The following is a 19,784-nucleotide window of genomic DNA, read 5'->3' as shown; positions in this document are numbered from 1 at the left end:
ATAAGCTTTTAGAAACCATTGCTGCTGCTTCTCTGATTCCTATTTATTCCCTCAATGGCCTTTGGGTAGCTTCCTCACAGAGTGGAATGTAAAGGTGTTTGATAACCATTTGTTCAAATGGGCCAGAAAGGCAGAAATGCCCAAATTCAAGTGTAATCCTTACACTGTCTATGAACTCATCCTCAAATCTGTCATATCTCTGCAATATCACATAGGTTGTGAATAAGTCTGCATTCAGTGGATAGATTAACCCCCTTGAAGCGAAGACAAATCTACAGGAAAATGAGTCAAGATTCAAGGCAAAAAGAGATTAAGGTATACCATAACTATCCTTCCTTGTTTGTTCAGTCATAGCCATTGGGGTTCTAGAGTTACAGGGCTTGTGAGGGGACATTACAGACCTTTATATATATTTATTAGACTTATCCGTATGTGAGGTCACTGTAAAAATGTGAGGCCACTGTAAAAAAAAAAAATCACCCTGATGCATAGCCTATAGACCATTCTCCCTCTAACAATCAAGCACATCCAAACCTGCTGAATTCCTAGGGACTGCTGCAGGATCCATCACAACGAAAGTGTCAGGACTGAGTAGAGCATGATGAAAGAACTGACACACAGAAAACTTTCAACATCTATCTAAGACTTGTCTCAGTCTAACAAAATCACAGTAGTGTACTTTAAAGCCCCCATGCAGTATTTTTAATTGTATTTTTAAATCATTGCTGTATGTCAAATCACTGTGTGTGTTAATTTCAGTAAAATAATTTCATTTATTTCCCTGAGCCTCATTTTGCCAATAAAATGCTCAGTCTGATTGTGTGGGCATTTTGACACAAATTTAAATATACTTACATACACAGCAATGATTGACGGATCGGATTGTCTAGACTCTAAAGTCTACCCTGCTTACCCCTTCAAAGTTGGAGAATACAGATGCAAATAAAAAATGACTGGTCATTGGTCAGAATAATCAAATGTCATGCTGTGGGTCAAAAACTCCATCCCACCTGAACAGTCTAAAATTCCAGTCATTTTTTTCCACAAACTCTCACACTAAAAGGGCATTATCATAATTTTCACAATTTCAGAGTGTTATTTCGACCTCATAGTGTCACGGCCGTCAAAAGGAGAAGACCAAGGTGCAGCGTGGTATGCATACATTCTTCTTTAATCTAAGAATGAACACTGAACAAAACTAACAAAATAACACCGCGAACCGTGACGCTATACAAAGAGTGCTGAACAGGCAACTACACATAGACAAGAACCCACAAAACCAGAAGGGAATGGCAACCTAAATATGATCCCCAATCAGAGACAACGATAAACAGCTGCCTCTGATTGGGAACCAATTCAGACCACCATAGACATACATATGCCTAGACTTACCAACACCCCTAGACATACAAAAAACCCTAGACAATACAAAACAAGCATACCCACCCTCGTCACACCCTGACCTAACCAAAATAATAAAGAAAACATAGCTAACTAAGGTCAGGGCGTGACACATAGTGTGGAAATAGCTTCATTAAATCAAATTTGATTAGTCACATGCGCCGAATTCAACAGGTGTAGACCTTACAGTGAAATGCTTACTTACAAGACCCTAACCAACAATGCAGTTTAAAAAATACAAATAAGAATAAGAAATAAAAGTAACAAGTAGTTAAAGAGCAGCAGTAAAATAACAATAGCGAGACTATATACAGGGGGTACCGGTACAGAGTCAATGTGCGGGGGCACCGGTTAGTCGAGGTAATTGAGGTAATATGTACATGTAGGTAGAGTTATTAAAGTGACTATGCATAGATAATAACAGAGAGTAGCCGCTGTGTAAAACAGGTAGCTATTTGATTAGATTTTCAGGAGTCTTATGGCTTGGGGGTAGAAGCTGTTTAAAAGCCACTTGGACTGAGACTTGGTGCTCCGGTACCGCTTGCCGTGCGGTCGGAGGCCGAGCAGTTGCCATACCAGGCAGTGATGCAACCAGTCAGGATATTCTTGATTGTCCAGCTGTAGAACCTTTTGAGGATCTGAGGACCCATGCCAAATCTTTTCAGTCTCCTTAGAGGGAGTAGGTTTTGTCGTGCCCTCTTCACGACTGTCTTGGTGTGCTTGGTCCATGTTCGTTTGTTGGTGATTTGGACACCAAGGAACTTGAAGCTCTCAACCTGCTCAGCTACAGCCCCGTTGATGAGAATGGGGGCATGCTCGGTACTCCTTTTCCTGTAGTCCACAATCATCTCCTTTGTCTTGATCATGTTGAGGGAGAGGTTGTTGTCCTGGCACCACACGGCCAGGTCTGGCCGCCTCCCTGTAGACTGTCTCGTCATTGTCGGTGATCAGGCCTACCACTGTTGTGTCATCAGCAAACTTAATGATGGCGTTGTAGTTGTGCCTGGCCGTGCAGTCATGAGTGAACAGGGAGTACAGGAGGGGACTGAGCATTCACCCCTGAGGGGCCCCTGTGTTGAGGATCAGCGTGGCGGAAGTGTTGTTACCTACCCTTACCACCTGGGGGCGGCCCGTCAGGAAGTCCAGGATCCAGTTGCAGAGGGAGGTGTTTAGTCCCAGGGTCCTTAGCTTATTGATGAGCTTTGAGGGCACTATGGTGTTGAACACTGAGCTGTAGTCAATGAATAGCATTCTCACATAGGTGTTCCTTTTGTCCAGGTGTGAAAGGGCAGTGTGGATTGCAAATGGATCTGTTAGGGTGATATGCAAATTTGAGTGGGTCTAGGGTTTCTGGGATAATGGTGTTGATGTGAGCCATGACCAGCCTTTCAAAGCACTTCATGGCTACAGACGTGAGTGCTATGGGTTGGTAGTCATTTAGGCAGGTTACCTTAGTGTTCTTGTGCACAGGGACTATGGTGGTCTGCTTAAAACATGTTGGTATTACAAACTCGGACAGGGTGAGGTTGAAAATGTCAGTGAAGACAGTTGGTCAGCGCATCCTCACAGTACACATCCTGGTAATCCGTCTGGCCCTGCGGCCTTGTGAATGTTGACCATTTTAAAGGTCTTACTCACATTGGCTGCGGAGAGCGTGATCACACAGTTGTCCGGAACAGCTGCTGTGCTCATGCACGTTTCAGTGTTATTTGCCTCGAAGCGAGCATAGAAGTAGTTTAGCTCGTCTGGTAGGCTCGTGTCACTGGACAGCTCTCGGCTGTGATTCCCTTTGTAGTCTGTAATGGTTTGCAAGCCCTGCCACATCCGACAAGCGTTGGAGCCGGTGTAGTACGATTCGATCTTGGTCCTGTAGTCCCGCTCCTTGAAAGCGGCAGCTCTAGCCTTTAGCTCAGTGCGGATGTTGCCTGTAATCCATGGCTTCTGTATGGGTTATGTATGTATCGTCACTGTGGGGACGACGTCATCGATTTCACTTTTTGATGAAGCCAATGACTGATGTGGTGTACTCCTCAATGTCATAGGAAGAATCCCGGAACATGTTCCAGTCTGTGCTAGCAAAACAGTCCTGTAGCTTAGCATCTGCTTCATCTGACCACTTTTTTATTGACTGAGTCACTGGTGCTTCATGGTTAAATTTTTGCTTGTAAGATAGAGAGAATATTAGCTCTGACTGCACTGCCCCTTTAAAGTCAACAAATTCACAGGTTTTATGATGAACGGACATGGCTTTGATGCTTTCTTTTCCACTGTAGAGCTGTTCCCATGACGCTGTGTGAGAGCATTCAGTACCCTCCTGAGAGACTGTGAGCCTTTCAGTCCAGCTAATGCATCCTGCCAATTATCTGACAATAAAACCACAGGGCAGACAGACTCAACGGAGACAAACACAATGGCTGCTGAAAGTAGTCGCAATGGAAAACTAATTCTGATTATATTTCTGAGTACACAGCGAGGGAATTAGTTTTGAAGATAAGCTTTAGATAGAGAGAATATCAGTTGATCTCCGACCTCGCGGAAAGAACATACGATCAATATAAATCACAGGATGAGGTCTGAATTTGAAAAAGGATTCTCCCGATTACACCCCCTGTTCAGCTGGTCTCGGGTGAAATATTTATCAATAGCATATCCAGCTGTGGACATCTGCTATCAGAATGCATCTAGATGTAGGACTTGAGGAGACAGGTGGATCTCCCATGTGACCTAGAGATGTGACCCCAGAGATAAGAGGGAGTTAGGGCGCTGAGCCCTGCTTGCCCATCGGCAGACCTCTTTTGCAATTGTGATGCTATTTTTACAAACCAAGCCACATAGTATTACGCAATCACCGCAAATTATGATGCAGATGTCTTCTTTTCACCTAGGGGCTACAATGTGTCATAGCTGGGATACAACACGAACACAAGGGTTGCCGAGGACCCAGCCAGTTGATCATCCAAGGAATACAAATTATCACCATCAAGATTCAGGGACATTTCCCCATGGGTGAAATGAAATATGGAGTTAATTTTATTTATTTTTATTTAACCTTTATTTAACTAGGCAAGTCAGTTAAGAACAAATTCTTATTTACAATGACGGCCTACCAAAAGGCAAATGGCCTCCTGCGGGGACAGGGGATTACAAATAAAATAAAAAGATATATATAAATATAGGACAAAACACACATCACAACAAGCGAGACAACACAACACTACATAAAGATAGACCTAAGACAACAACATAGCAATGCAGCAACACAACATGACAACAACATGGTGGCAACACAACATGGTAGCAGCACAAAACATGGTACAAACATTATTGTTAAAGGCAAATTAATATTTGATATACTCTGGCCTATGTAACAAAGAATTTAATAAAACTGGCTATATGCTGTCTGTGTGCCCTATCACCAGGATAATGTGTTCTGTGTAGTGAAAATATTCTTAAAGTGAGCACTAAGCAGAGGTCATCTGGTCAAGGTTGGATGGCTGATCACCCACAATAGCAAAGTTTAGGAAAAGGAAAGGGGTATCAAGAGGAGAAAATAGGAATATCTCGGTCACTATAATGAGTGGGTGCCACGCCCGCCTCGGGCCTCCCTGATGCTGCTAGAACTTGTGAAAGCGGGTAGGAATGGAGGATAACCATGGCAATGGTGACGTCTTCTCCCTTGCTCTAATTGGAGGAAACCCCGTGGCCCCAGCCGCAGCCTACACGCCAGTCGAACCCATTTCTGAACTCCCTCCCCCTTTCCCCGCGCAAAATAGCTACTGGCTAATATTACTAGCAATCATTGTTGACAGGAAGCAAAGTCTATTTGTGATTGGAGAATCATTCTCACATAGACCCGCTCCATCTAGCATGTCTGGTTGAATTTCACGGCTGCTGTTTTTCGCTCTGCTTCATACCAATCTCACAGCGGATCAATTCGGAGGAACAAATCGGGACCTTAGAAGGTTAGAATATTCAGAAATCAGTTCAAAATATTTTTAGTTTGCTATTTGTAAATTATTGTTCTGTTGTAGTCAAGCTTATGGCATGGTAATGTTATTTTGTAGCAATCCATTCTCAATGAAAGGAGTGGCCCAACGCTAGTAGCTAGCTACAGTAGCTTTTAGCTACACTAACGTTAAATATGTGTGCTAACGTTACCGTAGGTGGTTAACTAACGTTAATTATATGGCTAGTTGTTGGCTAATATGCCCCGCTGACTTGTTTGGCCGTAGCAAGACCGATGCATCGTTTTTGTGGTAAATAAATGTCCACCTAACAGGGATGTAAGTTAGCTTGTTAACTGATTATCTCTAGTGTAAGACTAACGTTAGTCAGCAACCCTGACCACTGGTTAGTTTATAGATAACTAGAACGCTAAGTACATCGAGTCTTTCTGCGTTAGCTGGTTACGTTTTCACTAGTTAGCGACCCATCGATTTTGACAGATACCACGTCAACGCACGCAGGACGCGCACACACCATCTGTATGTTGCCAGCGCGTGTAACCTCTGCGAGATGGATTACTACTGTATCTGGTTATTTTCTAAAAGCTGTAGTGTATAATATGTTGGTTCTAGGTACAGTACATTCTGGTCACATTCTGTCTTCTATAATAAAATGACTTAGTGACTGACATAAACCTTCTGTTTTACATTTGCAGGTTTTTGGTGGAATACTACGCAGCATCCGCTACTCTATCGTTTAGCGCCATCTTCAAGTCCCTCTTGCATTCCTGGACTCCTATTGTTTTTAACCCTTCCGTGACGTATCAAGCTAAGGTTACACACTAAAGAATAAAAAACTATGGATAAAGCGGAGCTTATTCAGAAGGCCAAGTTGGCGGAGCAAGCCGAGCGCTACGATGACATGGCCGCCTCGATGAAGGAGGTAACGGAACAGGGGGGCGAGCTGTCAAACGAGGAGAGGAACCTGCTATCTGTCGCATACAAGAACGTGGTCGGAGCACGGCGGTCGGCATGGAGGGTGATCTCCAGCATCGGACAGAAGACGGAGGGAAGCGACAAGAAGCTCGCAATGGTCAACGAATACCGGGAGAAGGTGGAGGGCGAGCTGAGAGATATCTGCAACGACGTACTGGTATGTAGTACTAGTAGAAATCATTTGAATGGAAATGTTGACTGTATAAAATGGGCGTGGGTTTTAATGTATGGTAGCCTAAGACATGGTTTCCCACACTCGGTGCTGCCCCCCAGGGTGCATGTTTGTTTTTTGCCCAAGCACTATACAGCTGATTCAAATAATAAGTAAGGGTGTTAACCTCGGTGTTCTGGCTAAATTCCCAATCTGACCCTCATACCATCATGGCCATCTAAACATCCCCAGCTTCCAATTGGCTCTTCCCCCCACCCCTGTAACTATTCCCCAGGTTGTTGCTGTAAATGGAAATGTCTCAGTCAACTTATCTGGTAAAAAAAACGTTTGAAACCCTGACCCGGGATATTGAATACACCTTTTTCTCCCTCTCACTGCCTCTCACAGCTTGCTACTGGGAAAGTGTGGTCACTGGTCAGACAATTGGTCAGATTTGTATTGTATCATTATATGGGGCAATTTATTTGGATGAAAAGTAATTACATGGACAACAAACATATAGCTAATTTGAAATACAATTTCAGTAATTCTAGTCCATATTGTAGGGAGTTGATTAGTCATGTCTCTCTAGGTCTGGGAAGTGTTTTGTTGTTGGTCTTCCGACTGCACACCTCATGCTCCTCCAGGGGCATATTTGAGTGCATCAGTGCAAAGCACGAGGCATCAGTAATTCACCCAGCCCTAGTGCTACAGGAATCTTGTCTCTATGATGTCTGGATAAATGTGCCTTTAGAAAAGGGAGTCTTTTTAAATTAAGAGCAATGCCTTCTCTGAACAGTGAACAATACATTCTGTATGATGAAAGATGTCCATTTCTTCACAAAAGCATAGCTATTCAACTTTTTCCTCTCATTTTTGACCAGTCTACCATGATTGGGTTTAAATCTCTCAATTCAGGTAGAATTGCACATGTAGGCAATTGTTTTTCTTTGGACTTTTTAATTCCTGAATGGAAGTGACCCCAACTCTGGTCTCATTATCAGCAGTGAGTGCTTCCAAGTTCCAACCATTAATTTATTTTGAAACATTTAGCACACCACACATCCCTTTTCTATTACTGTAAAATAGAGACTAACATTAGATTGTTTCAATGCAATATGGGTCAAATATCATATCAGGTTACCTCAATGAGTTCCTCCGGTCTAAAAAGGGGATCTCCCCTGGCCTCGTGATGAGAAGGAAGTATTGTATTTTCACCCCATTACCCCGGTTCCTTCCTGTTGGGATTCTGTCACAATGGGATTTAACCACGTGACGGAGCATACTGACAAAGGTCACAATCCAGTGTCTGCAAAGCAAGGTGTGTCAGAATCAGAGAGGTAGGCTCTGGCAGAGCACCAGTGGTGGCTGTTCGAGAGCCATGCTGTTACAGGCCTGAAACGAGGAGTGTGTCCTCCTTTTTTCATAATCGGTCTCATCTGACACATGAGTTGTAATGAAGCTAGCCAAGTGAAGAAGTTCATAGCCAGTTTGCTCAAAAGGCTACGTCTCTCAACCCCACTAACCTAGCTAGTTACCCATTTGATGCTCCAAATTGCTATGGCGCTCTGTGGTTGATTAAACATGAAACATGCAGGAAAATATATTTTTAATTGGCTTTCAGTCAAATTACTTGACTTTCATTGACTGGACTTTCTACTAACAACTTTCTACATCTGTTATTGTTTCCTTTGGGACAATTGTTTTCAGTTAAATCCAAGGCTTTACAAGTGAATAGCTCTGTCCGTTATTTCTATCTGGTGTTGATGGTGGATTAAGTGAGGATCTCTGTGGCGGCTTAGCTGGGAGGTTGAGCATTTCCCTGAGCCTCTGACCTTAGACACAAGGTCTGGGATGAGGTGGTTTGGGGAGGTGGGCAGCATTTGTAAGCACACTGGAGCACAATCCAGCAGTTATCTATACATATTAGAGGTTATGGCTACGACAATGAAAGGTCATACGTCTATACTTATTAAAAATTTAAAAAAGTTTATGAAGGCAGCAGAGTGACGAAGGATCCATTGTCTGTTAGAACGTCTAGCCAGGGAGATATTCAAAACTATGAAACCGCATTCCATTGCCGCTGCCATTCTAATTGGGTTGATGTCATTTACTTTGACCAATCTGAATGGACACCAACAGAGATTGGGTGGCATATATGCATAGTGGTTCTCTATACATGGGAGCAAGCAAACAATGGATAATCCTACGTATGTAGCTAGGCATAATTGATAAGCAGATAACTGTAGGATATGGTTGGTTTACTTCAGGTTGATTTACTGCCCTCTCCTTTCCTGTATGAGTCATGTTGTAAACTGTACAGATGGCCACACTTTCAGACCCCACCTTACAGCTACCCCACTTCTTTGCACACGTCACTGTCTGTGTGTGTGTGTGTGTGTGTGTGTGAAACACACCCTTCTAGACTGACTCAGCCGCTTGCCAATGTTGACTGAGGGCGTGGTGGAGTCAGCCTAGAAGGTGTTTCATGCCGCTTGCCCCAACTTGTTTCCTCTGCTCAGCGGCTGGCTACTGATGCAAGTAACCACTATGGGATGGGAGTCCTATGTCTACTTTCAGCTGACAGGCTTGGTCTGCACTGCGCTGAAGTGAGCCTGGTGGCAGAGACAGGACTGGATAACATGATACTCACTTTCCACTAAGGTGACATCATGCCAGACCGGACAGGGACACGGTGGAACCGCTCTGCTCTGCTGCCCACAGCCATGCAGACACTGTGCTGCCCTCTGCTGTGGCCTTACCCACTCTGTCTGCTTGCACTGTGTTGGCCTAGACCAGGGTTAGGGCTGGGTGATATATCAAATTAATTCAAATTATTTTTTGTGCAATATTCCAAATGCCTAGATTGCAGAAATGTTATTCTATAAAAAAACAAATTGGTTGTCATTTTGGTCTCATCTCCTTTGGTGCTGTGTGCACCTTCCCATGAGATCTGAGATCTGTTTATAATGACGAGATGCACATGTCTCGGCTCTAAAAAATAAAATAAAAAAATCCAAATAGAATTTGTCCCAAAGGCGGGAAGGCAGGCGACAAGCTTAGGTCCAAAATAAGCCAATAGAAATGCATTGGGCTTCACCTCTTCCTCTCTGTTTACACACACCACCAAGCCCCTGCCACTCACACAACAAAGATGAGAGATCACTTCTTCCTCTGACAAGCAGTTTCAAACTCGCTATTTGCATTTGAGGTTTGGTCCAACAGAATCAGAGACATTATTTTACTATCTTTTATTATCTCTAATAGAGAAGTTACCTTTTCTAACAATACCCTTTTTATGGCTCAACTGCTCACATTGAGAGCAGAGCAGACACTACCAACACGGGAGTATCAATAAACATTGATTCTGGAAAATGAATACTCAGTTTGTCACGCGGCGTTATACTAGCTGTCTAGTGTGAGTTTTTATAAATGTACAATAAGCATAAAATACAATTTATAGAAGGAATTGGCAACTCTTTCTCATTCTGAGAAATAAGGTAGGCCACTTGATTTCAACATGTGGACAGGCTAGCGTGCTGTTCAAACAGTTGAAGACGGACAGAAGGGTGTGTTCATAACATTTCAACTTTTCTTCCTTGTTAGCTGGCTAATAGATCCATGTTTGCTCAACTTGAACTATATAAAGATTCCTGTCAAGATTAGCTGGATACTCACTAGCATGTGGGCTTGTGCTTGAGAAATTGTTTGAGACCTGTGTTAATTTTCTATAACGCCTGCTTAAAGAAGTTTGTCATTAGTGAATGTGCATTATGCATGGTTCTGGTTCAATTTGTAACAAGGGCATTTTCATAGACCAACTTGAAAGCCAAGACAGTGATTATTGCAAAAAAGCACCTTAAATTATTTTGCAAAAATAATTACCTTATTAGTGGGTCTTATGGTTGTGGGAGGCTTATATTTAGCTTTGGTATAATTTCACGAGCATGAGTTCATTTGATTTATTTCTGACTGTTTGAAATGCAGTGTATTTGACCTTTAATTGTATAACAAAGGTTATTTAGAGGACATTTTAAAAAGTGTATTCATTCATACATACATACATACATACATACATACATACATACATACATACATACATACATACCGCAGAGTGAAGGAAAAGCAGCCAACAAGTGCTCAGCATATGTGGGAACTCCTTCAAGACTGTTGGAAAAGCATTCCAGGTGAAGCTGGTTGAGAGAATGCCAAAGGTGTGAAAGCTGTCATCAAGGCAAAGGGTGGCTACTTTGAAGAATGTCAAATACACAAATGAAAATTTTCTAACACTTTTGGTTACTAGATGATTCCATGTGTGTTCTTTCATAGTTTTGATGTCGTCTTTGATGTCTTCACTATTGTACAATGTAGAAAATAGTAAAAATAAAAACCCTTGAATGAGTAGGTATGTTTCTACTTTTGACTGGTACTGTATGTGTATATTTATATATGTGAATTGCCCATAAGTTTAAAATAATAGTGATATGACTTTTAAACCATATCGTCCAACCCTAACCAGGCTTTCCGTAAGCCGCTGGCTTTTGGACAAAAATGAATAAATGTTAAGCCAATAAATTGGCATCGGGAGGTAGAATAAATAAATCCCATTGCAAAATTAATACTTTTTAGTCTATTCATCGATGGAAACGCATTAGACCGGTCATGCTTATCGGTCTATAGGTTACCTTTGCATAATTTAGTGAAATTAAAATGATTGTGCATATTTTCGTTAGTCATTATGATTCTTATTTACCTCACAGCAGACGGATACAGAGCCTAGTTTGAGTGTAAAATCTGTCAGACAAGCGAGTGCTGCTGCCACAACTCCTGTTGCTGCTGGAGTGAAATGTGCTTTTATATGCCCAATCATTGCGCAAAAAATTCTGAATGCAATCTTGGGTTTAAAATCAGTTTAAGGCCACGATTTAAGAAATACTATTTCTCAACTGGTAATTGAAGTGCGCTTCCCATTCGGCATTCAAGTGCTTAGGCAACGGTAGGCAGGCATCAGTGTGTCACACCACTTTGCATTGTAAGCTGGAGGCAGTATGCATTTTGAAAACATGTACTTAATTGTGTGCAACCTTAACTTTTTACTTCATATTACGAGGCATGTCTTGCTTCAAATCAACTTTCTTAAATCCAAATAACATTTTATTTGTCACATGCTAAAACAACAGGTGTGGACAAATGGTGAAATGCTAATTTCCCATCAATGGAGAGAGAGAAAGACAATAGTTAAATAATGAAGTAAAACATGTTTTAATAGATACACAGTAATGATAACTTGACTACATAAAAGGGGTTCAGCTGTATTCACTTTTAGAGGATCTGAGGGCCCATACCAAATCTTTTCAGCCTCCTGAGGGAAAGAGGCGTGGTTGTGCACTCCTCACGACTGGTGGTGTGTGTGGACCATGATAGATCCTTAGTGATGTGGGGACACAGAGGAACTTGAAGGTCTCGACTCGCTCCACTACAGCCCCGTCGACGTGAATGGGGGCATGCTCGGCCCTCCGTTTCCAGCTCTTTTGTCTTGCTGACGTTGAGGGAGAGGTTGTTGTCCTGGCACCACACTGCCAGGTCTCTGACGACCTCCCTATAGGCTGTCATCATTGGTGATCATGCCTACCACCTCTCGTTGAGTGCTGTCTTAGTGCCAGCATTGGTTTGTGGTGGTAAATGGACAGCTACGAAAAATATAGAAACTCTCTTGGTAAATAGTATTGTTTTTAAAGTTATTTTGATGTACTGGTTGTATGCATTTGGGATCTATTGTCCTAGAGTCTGTTTGGAATAGGCTGTTTCTTTCTTGCACAGAACGACAAGCTGACCAATAGAATAGGTACCTTTCTACAATGGGGGATAGATTGACATAGGGTCAATTGTCCGGTGCCACATTTTCCTAACGAAACCCCTGGCCTAGTCATACTTTATAGTACTAGCACTGAGTAGTCGCAATTCGATAGTTGCCCCCAATAACCGCCTCAATCTGTTGGCAACTGTAGTTTGTATGCGACTACAGGCGATCGTGGTCAGAATCTGTTTACTTATTGTTGATTAAGCAATGTTGACTGAGAATAGTGCAGAGAATGGCGCAGGCTGTTTTCAGCGCTCCAGTTTCAGCCATAGGTAAGACCGAACAGGGCCCAATTACAAAACCATCAAGGCTGGTCGTCTCTTCGCCTGTGGATATAACCTTGGCAAGACACATTTTTCAAAGTCAAACCATTTAGGTTGTCATGGCGATGGCCCACATTTTCGTGAAGATAATTGAAAACCCAGCCAGATTCACATAGTAGTCTTGACAGAATCACACACAAATATGCTTATCCGGATGTTCACGATACACTCACCTCCAACAGAAGAGCACAGCCGCAAATTGCAATCCATTGGTTTGAGGAGTGCAATAATGCAATTAGTCAAACCCTGGAGAATTTCGCCACCAGCTCTTGGTAGGCCTATGCCTATATCATGACCACACAGGGGAGATGGGGCACTGGGTTTTATGGAGAACAGTGCTCTTGCCTGGGTCCTATCCATTAAGGCACACCGTAGCAAAACGTTTTACAACGAAAACCGAGAACAAGCATTTCTTATTGGACATGTTCAGGTAATTCATCCCCGTTTCCTTCCGTTTGGTACCTTTTAATAGACTACTCTGTGGTCTGAGAGAAACTGAACACATTGTGAAAATCCAAGCTGCTTCCCCTCCACTCGTTTGCAGCCAGGGCGACGTATGGGAAGGAATGCTTGACATTTGAGCGTGCCGTGTATCGTCTCGACTAATCTGTCTGTAAGTAGGCCGAGTGGGAGTGGTTGGAGTTGGGCCGGGTGGGAGTGGTTGGAGTAAGTGGGGGCCGGGTGGGAGTGGTTGGAGTAAGTGGTGGCTGGGCTGGGTGGACAGCCTCATCTTTGGTGAACTTGTTTAATCTGGTATTTGAAACCAGTTACGGTGACCTTAAACACTTGGTCTCACTGACACAGATTAGCAGTAAAGCTGTAATCAGGCAGCAATCCGGCCCTTCTAGATCCTTATGAGTTGGCCACTGGATGGTTAAGCTCCTTCACCCTAGCTAACTGGGGATTTAGCATTCCAGAACTCAATGTCAGGAGCTGATAGTTTTCTCTTACAGAAGGAAACATGCATCGGATTGAATCCCACATGGCGTGTGTGTGGCACCTACCGTCTTACCTGTACCCTCTTCAGTCTATTTATTGCGTTGCATAGGAACTGGTCTGCAGTAATAGTGGAGTTTCTGCTGCTGTGGGGTTTAAATATTGGTGCATGTGCTTTGGAGACCCTGTGAGTGCTATCGAAGATGCAGCTTACACTACTACGTGCATTCAGCCGTTGGTTTTGCTTCTGAGAGTCGCTGTGCCACTAAGACAGAGCAGTGAGGGACGTTGGTACGAAAGAAGCATGGATGAATCTAGGGCAAAAGATGGTCTGGAACCCGTAGTAGGGATGGCCTCATTGTGGACAAGTTGGAATGACTTGACGCAGTGCAACATGCTGGCTCCCTCCCCTGCTTGTACTTGACCCACTGCTGCGTGCCCATATGCACAGCTAGGCTCTTGATGGGGACAGAACGGGCTTGATTAATGATGTAGAGGTGTCCAGGCTGTCCACTCCACTCGGTGTGACCACGGCAGTCTCATATGTCTGCCTGCCCTTGTGTGGGCACATCGCTGCATGGACATCACATGTTGTCATTATATATACCTGCTTGTTCATGATCACGTGACGCAACTAGCCTGGTCAGGATTTTTCAACCACATTTTTATATAATTGTTTATATTTAACTTTGAATCCTGTGGTCCTCATTGATACACCACCTTGGTCCAGTACAGTCACTAATGCTGCTGCTAATCCAGTTGTTGTTGGTTTCATCTCAGTTGTAATGGAAAGATTGAGGCTAGTTGCTGTTTGTGACTTCACTTATCTGCCCACCACTGGTGTGGGAGGGTTTTGGTTAGGAACTCTGGATATGATGAACTCCACTCGCATGGTCATGTTTGGGTGGATGTTGTCTCAGCCAATCATAAGCAACCTTTCTTCAAACCTACTGACTGGCTAAAGAAGATTTTGAAATGGGGTTAACAGTATTTCAATTACACAAACACAACTTTGAAAGGAAACATTGACTGTCAAATGGAAGGTTTATGCAGTGTGAGCAAATTATGAATCTGTGTTTCCTTCCCACAGGAACTGCTGAATAAATATTTAATTGAGAACTCCACAAATGCTGAAAGCAAAGTCTTCTATCTTAAGATGAAGGGCGACTACTATAGATACCTTGCCGAAGTTGCCTCTGGGAATGACAAAACAGGTGAGATTGCAATGAAATGGGCCCTTGAACTGAATGCGGCAAAGGTTTTTGCCATGTTGCTATTTTCAAGCAATAGTCCTACATTTTAAGCGTAGCCAAGTGATACTCAAGATTGATATCGGTACAAAAATATATATATTTTTTAAATATACAGAATAAAATACTTTTTGGGGGGGAATGACATCTAAGCAGGTTTTACTGACTGACTTTATTGGCCTCTGAGACTCCCACTTGTACCCATTGTGTGACACACTAAAGAGAGCTCTATGCCCTATTTTAGCTTGTTATTAGCATGTGCAATTCAAATGGGTCCAGGAAAAAGGAAATAAATGTGCCGCTCGACTGCGAGTTGCTTATTGCTAAGAATGTACCCCAGTCAGAATCGTCCAATACTGCATTTGTAGTCTTCACCCTAGCAGCCACTAGCTGTCAAAGTCCTCTCTCATGCATCTTAATCACTACAGAGTGAATTTAGCTAACGAGGTTATCAGGCTTCTGTCATTGTTACACTTGATTGCAGGTAGGGTGCCATACTGTATCATTGCCTCCAATAAAGTCCATTCTGATCTTTTTGCTCCCCCAGCAACCATAGAGCACTCTCAGGAGGCGTACCAGCAGGCGTTTGACATCAGCAAGAAGGAGATGGACCCCACGCATCCCATCCGCCTGGGCCTGGCCCTCAACTTCTCAGTCTTCTTCTATGAGATCCTCAACTCTCCAGAGAAAGCCTGCTCACTGGCCAAACAGGTCAGTCCTGTGCCTCTCCCCTGTTTGCTTTAGGTATGGGGACTTTGTTACAGATGTTATCTGCTTGTTCCATGTCAGAACAAATGAAAGGAAATATTAAGTGTTGTGTTTGATTGAATTGCTATCAAGTATGTGAATGGGTGGATAGTAATATGTTTCTTCTGGGAAAGTTATTACAATGGGAGATCTTAAGTACATGGCTTTATATCTGTGCTGGACAAGCAGGGGGTTTACTTGATGGTAGCTTGGATTTTGTACAGCGATTCTTCATTTAAGCTTGCCGTGTAATAAGTGTGTGCTTTTTGTGTCTCCAGGCATTTGATGACGCCATTGCAGAGCTGGACAAACTGAACGAGGAGTCATACAAAGACAGCACTCTCATCATGCAGCTGCTCAGAGACAACCTGACAGTTAGTACCCTTCCCTCTCTGCTCTCCCCATGTTCCTCATTTTAGTCAAACAATGCTTAGACTGTTACAAGTTTAATTTTGTTAAAAATCAAGACTCTACAATAATGATAATGTATAGTTGGAGGAAGACTGTCTGCGTGGGTAATGAGTTGTTAGTAGAGGAAGTAAACTAAGATGGTGGGTGTATAGAGGTGTTTAACGTCAATGTGTCTCTCTCCAGTTATGGACATCCGATAACGCGCCTGAGGAAGGCGAGGCTGGAGAAGCTGGAGAAGCCGGCGAAGCTGGAGAGAACGAGAACTGAAACTCACAGGGTCATCTCTCCAAAAAAAAAAAAAAGAACCTTTTTACACATCTCCATTCCTTTATTGCTCCACTTAAAGTCTTTTAGCAATGAAACCCATTACTGAACAAAAGCTGCATGTGGAAATTCCAAAATAATTTGACTTTTCACACTGCAGGTTTTGTGCAAATAAAAGAAAGAAAAATATTGATTGAGGGGGGGAATGAAACCTCCATTCCTTGGTTTGTTTGTCCTGACCTTCCATATGTGCAGTTTCTCCTGTTAGAAAAGTGTTAATAGCTTCTTTTTATCAATGTTTTAGTCCAAATTAGAGGAAAAATAAGACATTCTAGGGCTTTTTGCTGAGCTACAGAATCTTAGTCCCATCAAAACACAAGGGGAGTTAAGATGTTGTTAGAACAGGGGTGTTTGTTAAACAAATTCGATGAATTGTTCCCTCACCCTCCATAGGCTTGTTCTCTATTTCTCCACACGGTTATCTTGTATGGTTACAGCTGCTGACGTCCTCCACACGGTTATCTTGTATGGTTACAGCTGCTGACGTCCTCCACACGGTTATCTTGTATGGTTACAGCTGCTGACGTCCTCCACACGGTTATCTTGTATGGTTACAGCTGCTGACGTCCTCCACACGGTTATCTTGTATGGTTACAGCTGCTGACGTCCTCCACACGGTTATCTTGTATGGTTACAGCTGCTGACGTCCCCCACACGGTTATCTTGTATGGTTACAGCTGCTGACGTCCCCCACACGGTTATCTTGTATGGTTACAGCTGCTGACGTCCTCCACACGGTTATCTTGTATGGTTACAGCTGCTGACGTCCTCCACACGGTTATCTTGTATGGTTACAGCTGCTGACGTCCTCCACACGGTTATCTTGTATGGTTACAGCTGCTGACGTCCCCCACACGGTTATCTTGTATGGTTACAGCTGCTGACGTCCCCCACACGGTTATCTTGTATGGTTACAGCTGCTGACGTCCTCCACACGGTTATCTTGTATGGTTACAGCTGCTGACGTCCTCCACACGGTTATCTTGTATGGTTACAGCTGCTGACGTCCTCCACACGGTTATCTTGTATGGTTACAGCTGCTGACGTCCTCCACACGGTTATCTTGTATGGTACAGCTGCTGACGTCCAATGTGAACAAGTGTAATTGTTCCTTGCTGCAGGGAGGGCCAGTCAATGAGCTGGCACCAAGTATCGCAGCCAGGTGATTTCCATTGGTTCTGACAACGTTTTTCCTCGCTCCCCCCTGGTTATGACATTCACAATAAAGCAGGTCTGGTTGAAGAGAAGAGGTGGGGGCTTTCTGAAGACCAAAACAAAAAGAAATACTCCTACATGCATGTAATTTAATAGTACACTGGAATGGGAACCAATGCTCTATACACACCAAGTCCAAATGTCCAATTTAGTACTTTTCAATGCAGGTTTGTGCACATGTTAATTAACAAGGGTGTGTGGTTAGTCCAGTGATTGTCATTAGAGATTTGGACCACTATTTTTTTGCTAATCATCGATTGTAGTTCCCAAAAGCCTCGTGGAAATGCCCAATGTATCAGCTATGTAACATGAATAAAAATGAAATTTTATAAACCCAGCTCGAGAGAGGGTCTTTCTTAAAGGGAATTTAGGCTTGCGCTGTTTCTTTTTAATGTGTGCTGCTTTCAACCCTTTATCAAATTGTATAGAAAAGATTTGCTGACACGGCCAGACATATAACCCTGGACCAGCGTTCATGTGGGTGGGAGCGGGGGCAAATATCACGTGATTGATTCATTTTGAGAAGAGTGAAGACACCCATTCCACTAGTGGAAAGGAGAAAATCTGCAGGCTATAGACCTACCGCATTTAAATTAATGAGTATGGTATGCAGTTATTCCCTGTCCTAAAAGTCTATCAGCATAATTTTGTAAATATTACATTTTGTTCAATATTAAATATTTGTTCCCCAAAAATATTTTGTATATTTTTCTCAGATGCAGTATGTTGCTTTTTTTTTAAACTTCCGGGTGTAGGAAGCAGAAATTGCTAATTAAATGACTGAGTGTAACTTCAAATGTGTTAATCTACAATATATTATTAGACATTTAAACGTTTGAGCTATATATCTAAGGCTTGCGAATATAACTTAAGTCGCAATCGGAATAATTTTGGTTAAAAAGTCAAGCGCGAACAAGGACCGCTAAGCAAACTTGCTTGACCTAGGTAAAATTAGTTTTATACTGGATGTTCGGCTTCTCTCGACATTAGCTATTGAACCAAGCAAGCCATGCCTATGAAGATGATATATTCTGAATCGGGAGGGTGGAGAAAATTCCACGGCTTTCAATCTTCAAAAGCCCTCACACAAAGCGGGCCATGACTAGGAAAATGATATATTCTGAATCGGGAGGGTGGAGAAAATACAATTTATTTAATTTTTATGTTTATTCCTTTCAATCTTCAATAGCTCTTACACAAAGCGAGCAATGACTATGACAAGCATATATTCTGAATCACGGGAGGATAGAGAAAAATCCACCGATTTGTTTTGTTTCAATCTTCATCTTTGTTTTTGTTCTAAAATTGTCTTTTTCAGACTTAAGACATCCGCCAGTGCTTTTTGAACTTTTACTGTTGGAAAGTGATATCCTAAGTATAAATACAGTAAACTGTGTGTGTGTGTGTGTGTGCGTGCTTGAATGCGTGTGTTCCCCAGTTGCACTACACTCCATTAGCTATGTGTAGAGGAAGGGTACAGATTCCAAACTTCAGAGATTTTTGCAATTCGTTCCAGTCATTGGCAGCAGAGAACTGGAAGGAAAGGCGGCCAAAGTAAGTGTTGGCTTTGGGGATGAGCAGTGCAATATACCTGCTGCAGCACGTGCTACGGGTGGGTGTTGCTATGGTGACCAGTGAGCTGAGATAAGGTGAGGCTTTACCTAGTAAAGACTTGGAGCCAGTGGGTTTGGCGACGGATATGTAGTGAGGGCCAGCCAACGAGAGTATACAGGTCGCAGTGGTGGGTAGTATATGGGGCTTTGGTGACAAAACGGATGGCACTGTGATAGACCACATCCAGTTTGCTGAGTAGAGTGTTGGGGGCTAATTTGTAAATGACATCACCGAAGTCAAGGATCGGTCGGATAGTCAGTTTTACGAGGGTATGTTTGGCAGCATGAGTGAAGGAGGCTTTGTTGCGAAATAGGAAGCCGATTCTAGATTTAATTTTGGATTGGAGATGCTTAATGTGAGTCTGGAAGGAGAGTTTACAGTCTAACTAGACACCTAGGTATTTGTAGTTATCCAAATATTCTAGGTCAGCACCGTCCAGTGTAGTGATGCTAGTCGGGCAGAAGGGTGCGGGCAGCAATCGGCTGAAGAGCATGCACTTAGTTTTATTAGCATTTAAGAGCAGTTGGAGGCCACGGAAGGAGTGTTGTATGGCGTTGAAGCTCGTTTGGAGGTTTGTTAGCACAGTGTCCAAAGAAGGGCCAGATGTATACA

The 19,784-nt window shown here is 42.9% G+C and overlaps 1 protein-coding gene across 1 annotated transcript; it reads left to right on the top strand.

The window, feature by feature from the left end:
- Positions 1-5,246: 5,246 nt before the first annotated feature.
- Positions 5,247-17,895, top strand: LOC120060191 (14-3-3 protein zeta-like). Its single transcript, XM_039009325.1, has 6 exons — positions 5,247-5,363; positions 6,062-6,498; positions 14,702-14,825; positions 15,409-15,572; positions 15,887-15,982; positions 16,203-17,895. The coding sequence occupies exons 2-6, from the start codon at positions 6,205-6,207 to the stop codon at positions 16,284-16,286; spliced, it is 762 nt and encodes a 253-aa protein (XP_038865253.1). The 5' UTR covers positions 5,247-5,363; positions 6,062-6,204; the 3' UTR covers positions 16,287-17,895.
- The last annotated feature ends 1,889 nt before the right edge of the window (positions 17,896-19,784 follow it).

This window comes from Salvelinus namaycush, chromosome 15 (assembly GCF_016432855.1).
Source record: "Salvelinus namaycush isolate Seneca chromosome 15, SaNama_1.0, whole genome shotgun sequence".
Lineage (NCBI taxonomy): Eukaryota > Metazoa > Chordata > Actinopteri > Salmoniformes > Salmonidae > Salvelinus > Salvelinus namaycush.
Note: the sequence above shows the minus strand (reverse complement) of the source record. Positions and strands in the feature narration are given on the sequence as shown.

Coding starts and splice junctions, on each gene's coding strand:
- LOC120060191 (XM_039009325.1), top strand. CDS start 6,205: ATGGATAAAGCGGAGCTTATTCAGAAGGCCAAGTTGGCGGAGCAAGCC. Junction 15,573..15,886: donor CCTGCTCACTGGCCAAACAG/GTCAGTCCTGTG, acceptor TTGTGTCTCCAG/GCATTTGATGACGCCATTGC. Junction 15,983..16,202: donor TGCTCAGAGACAACCTGACA/GTTAGTACCCTT, acceptor GTCTCTCTCCAG/TTATGGACATCCGATAACGC.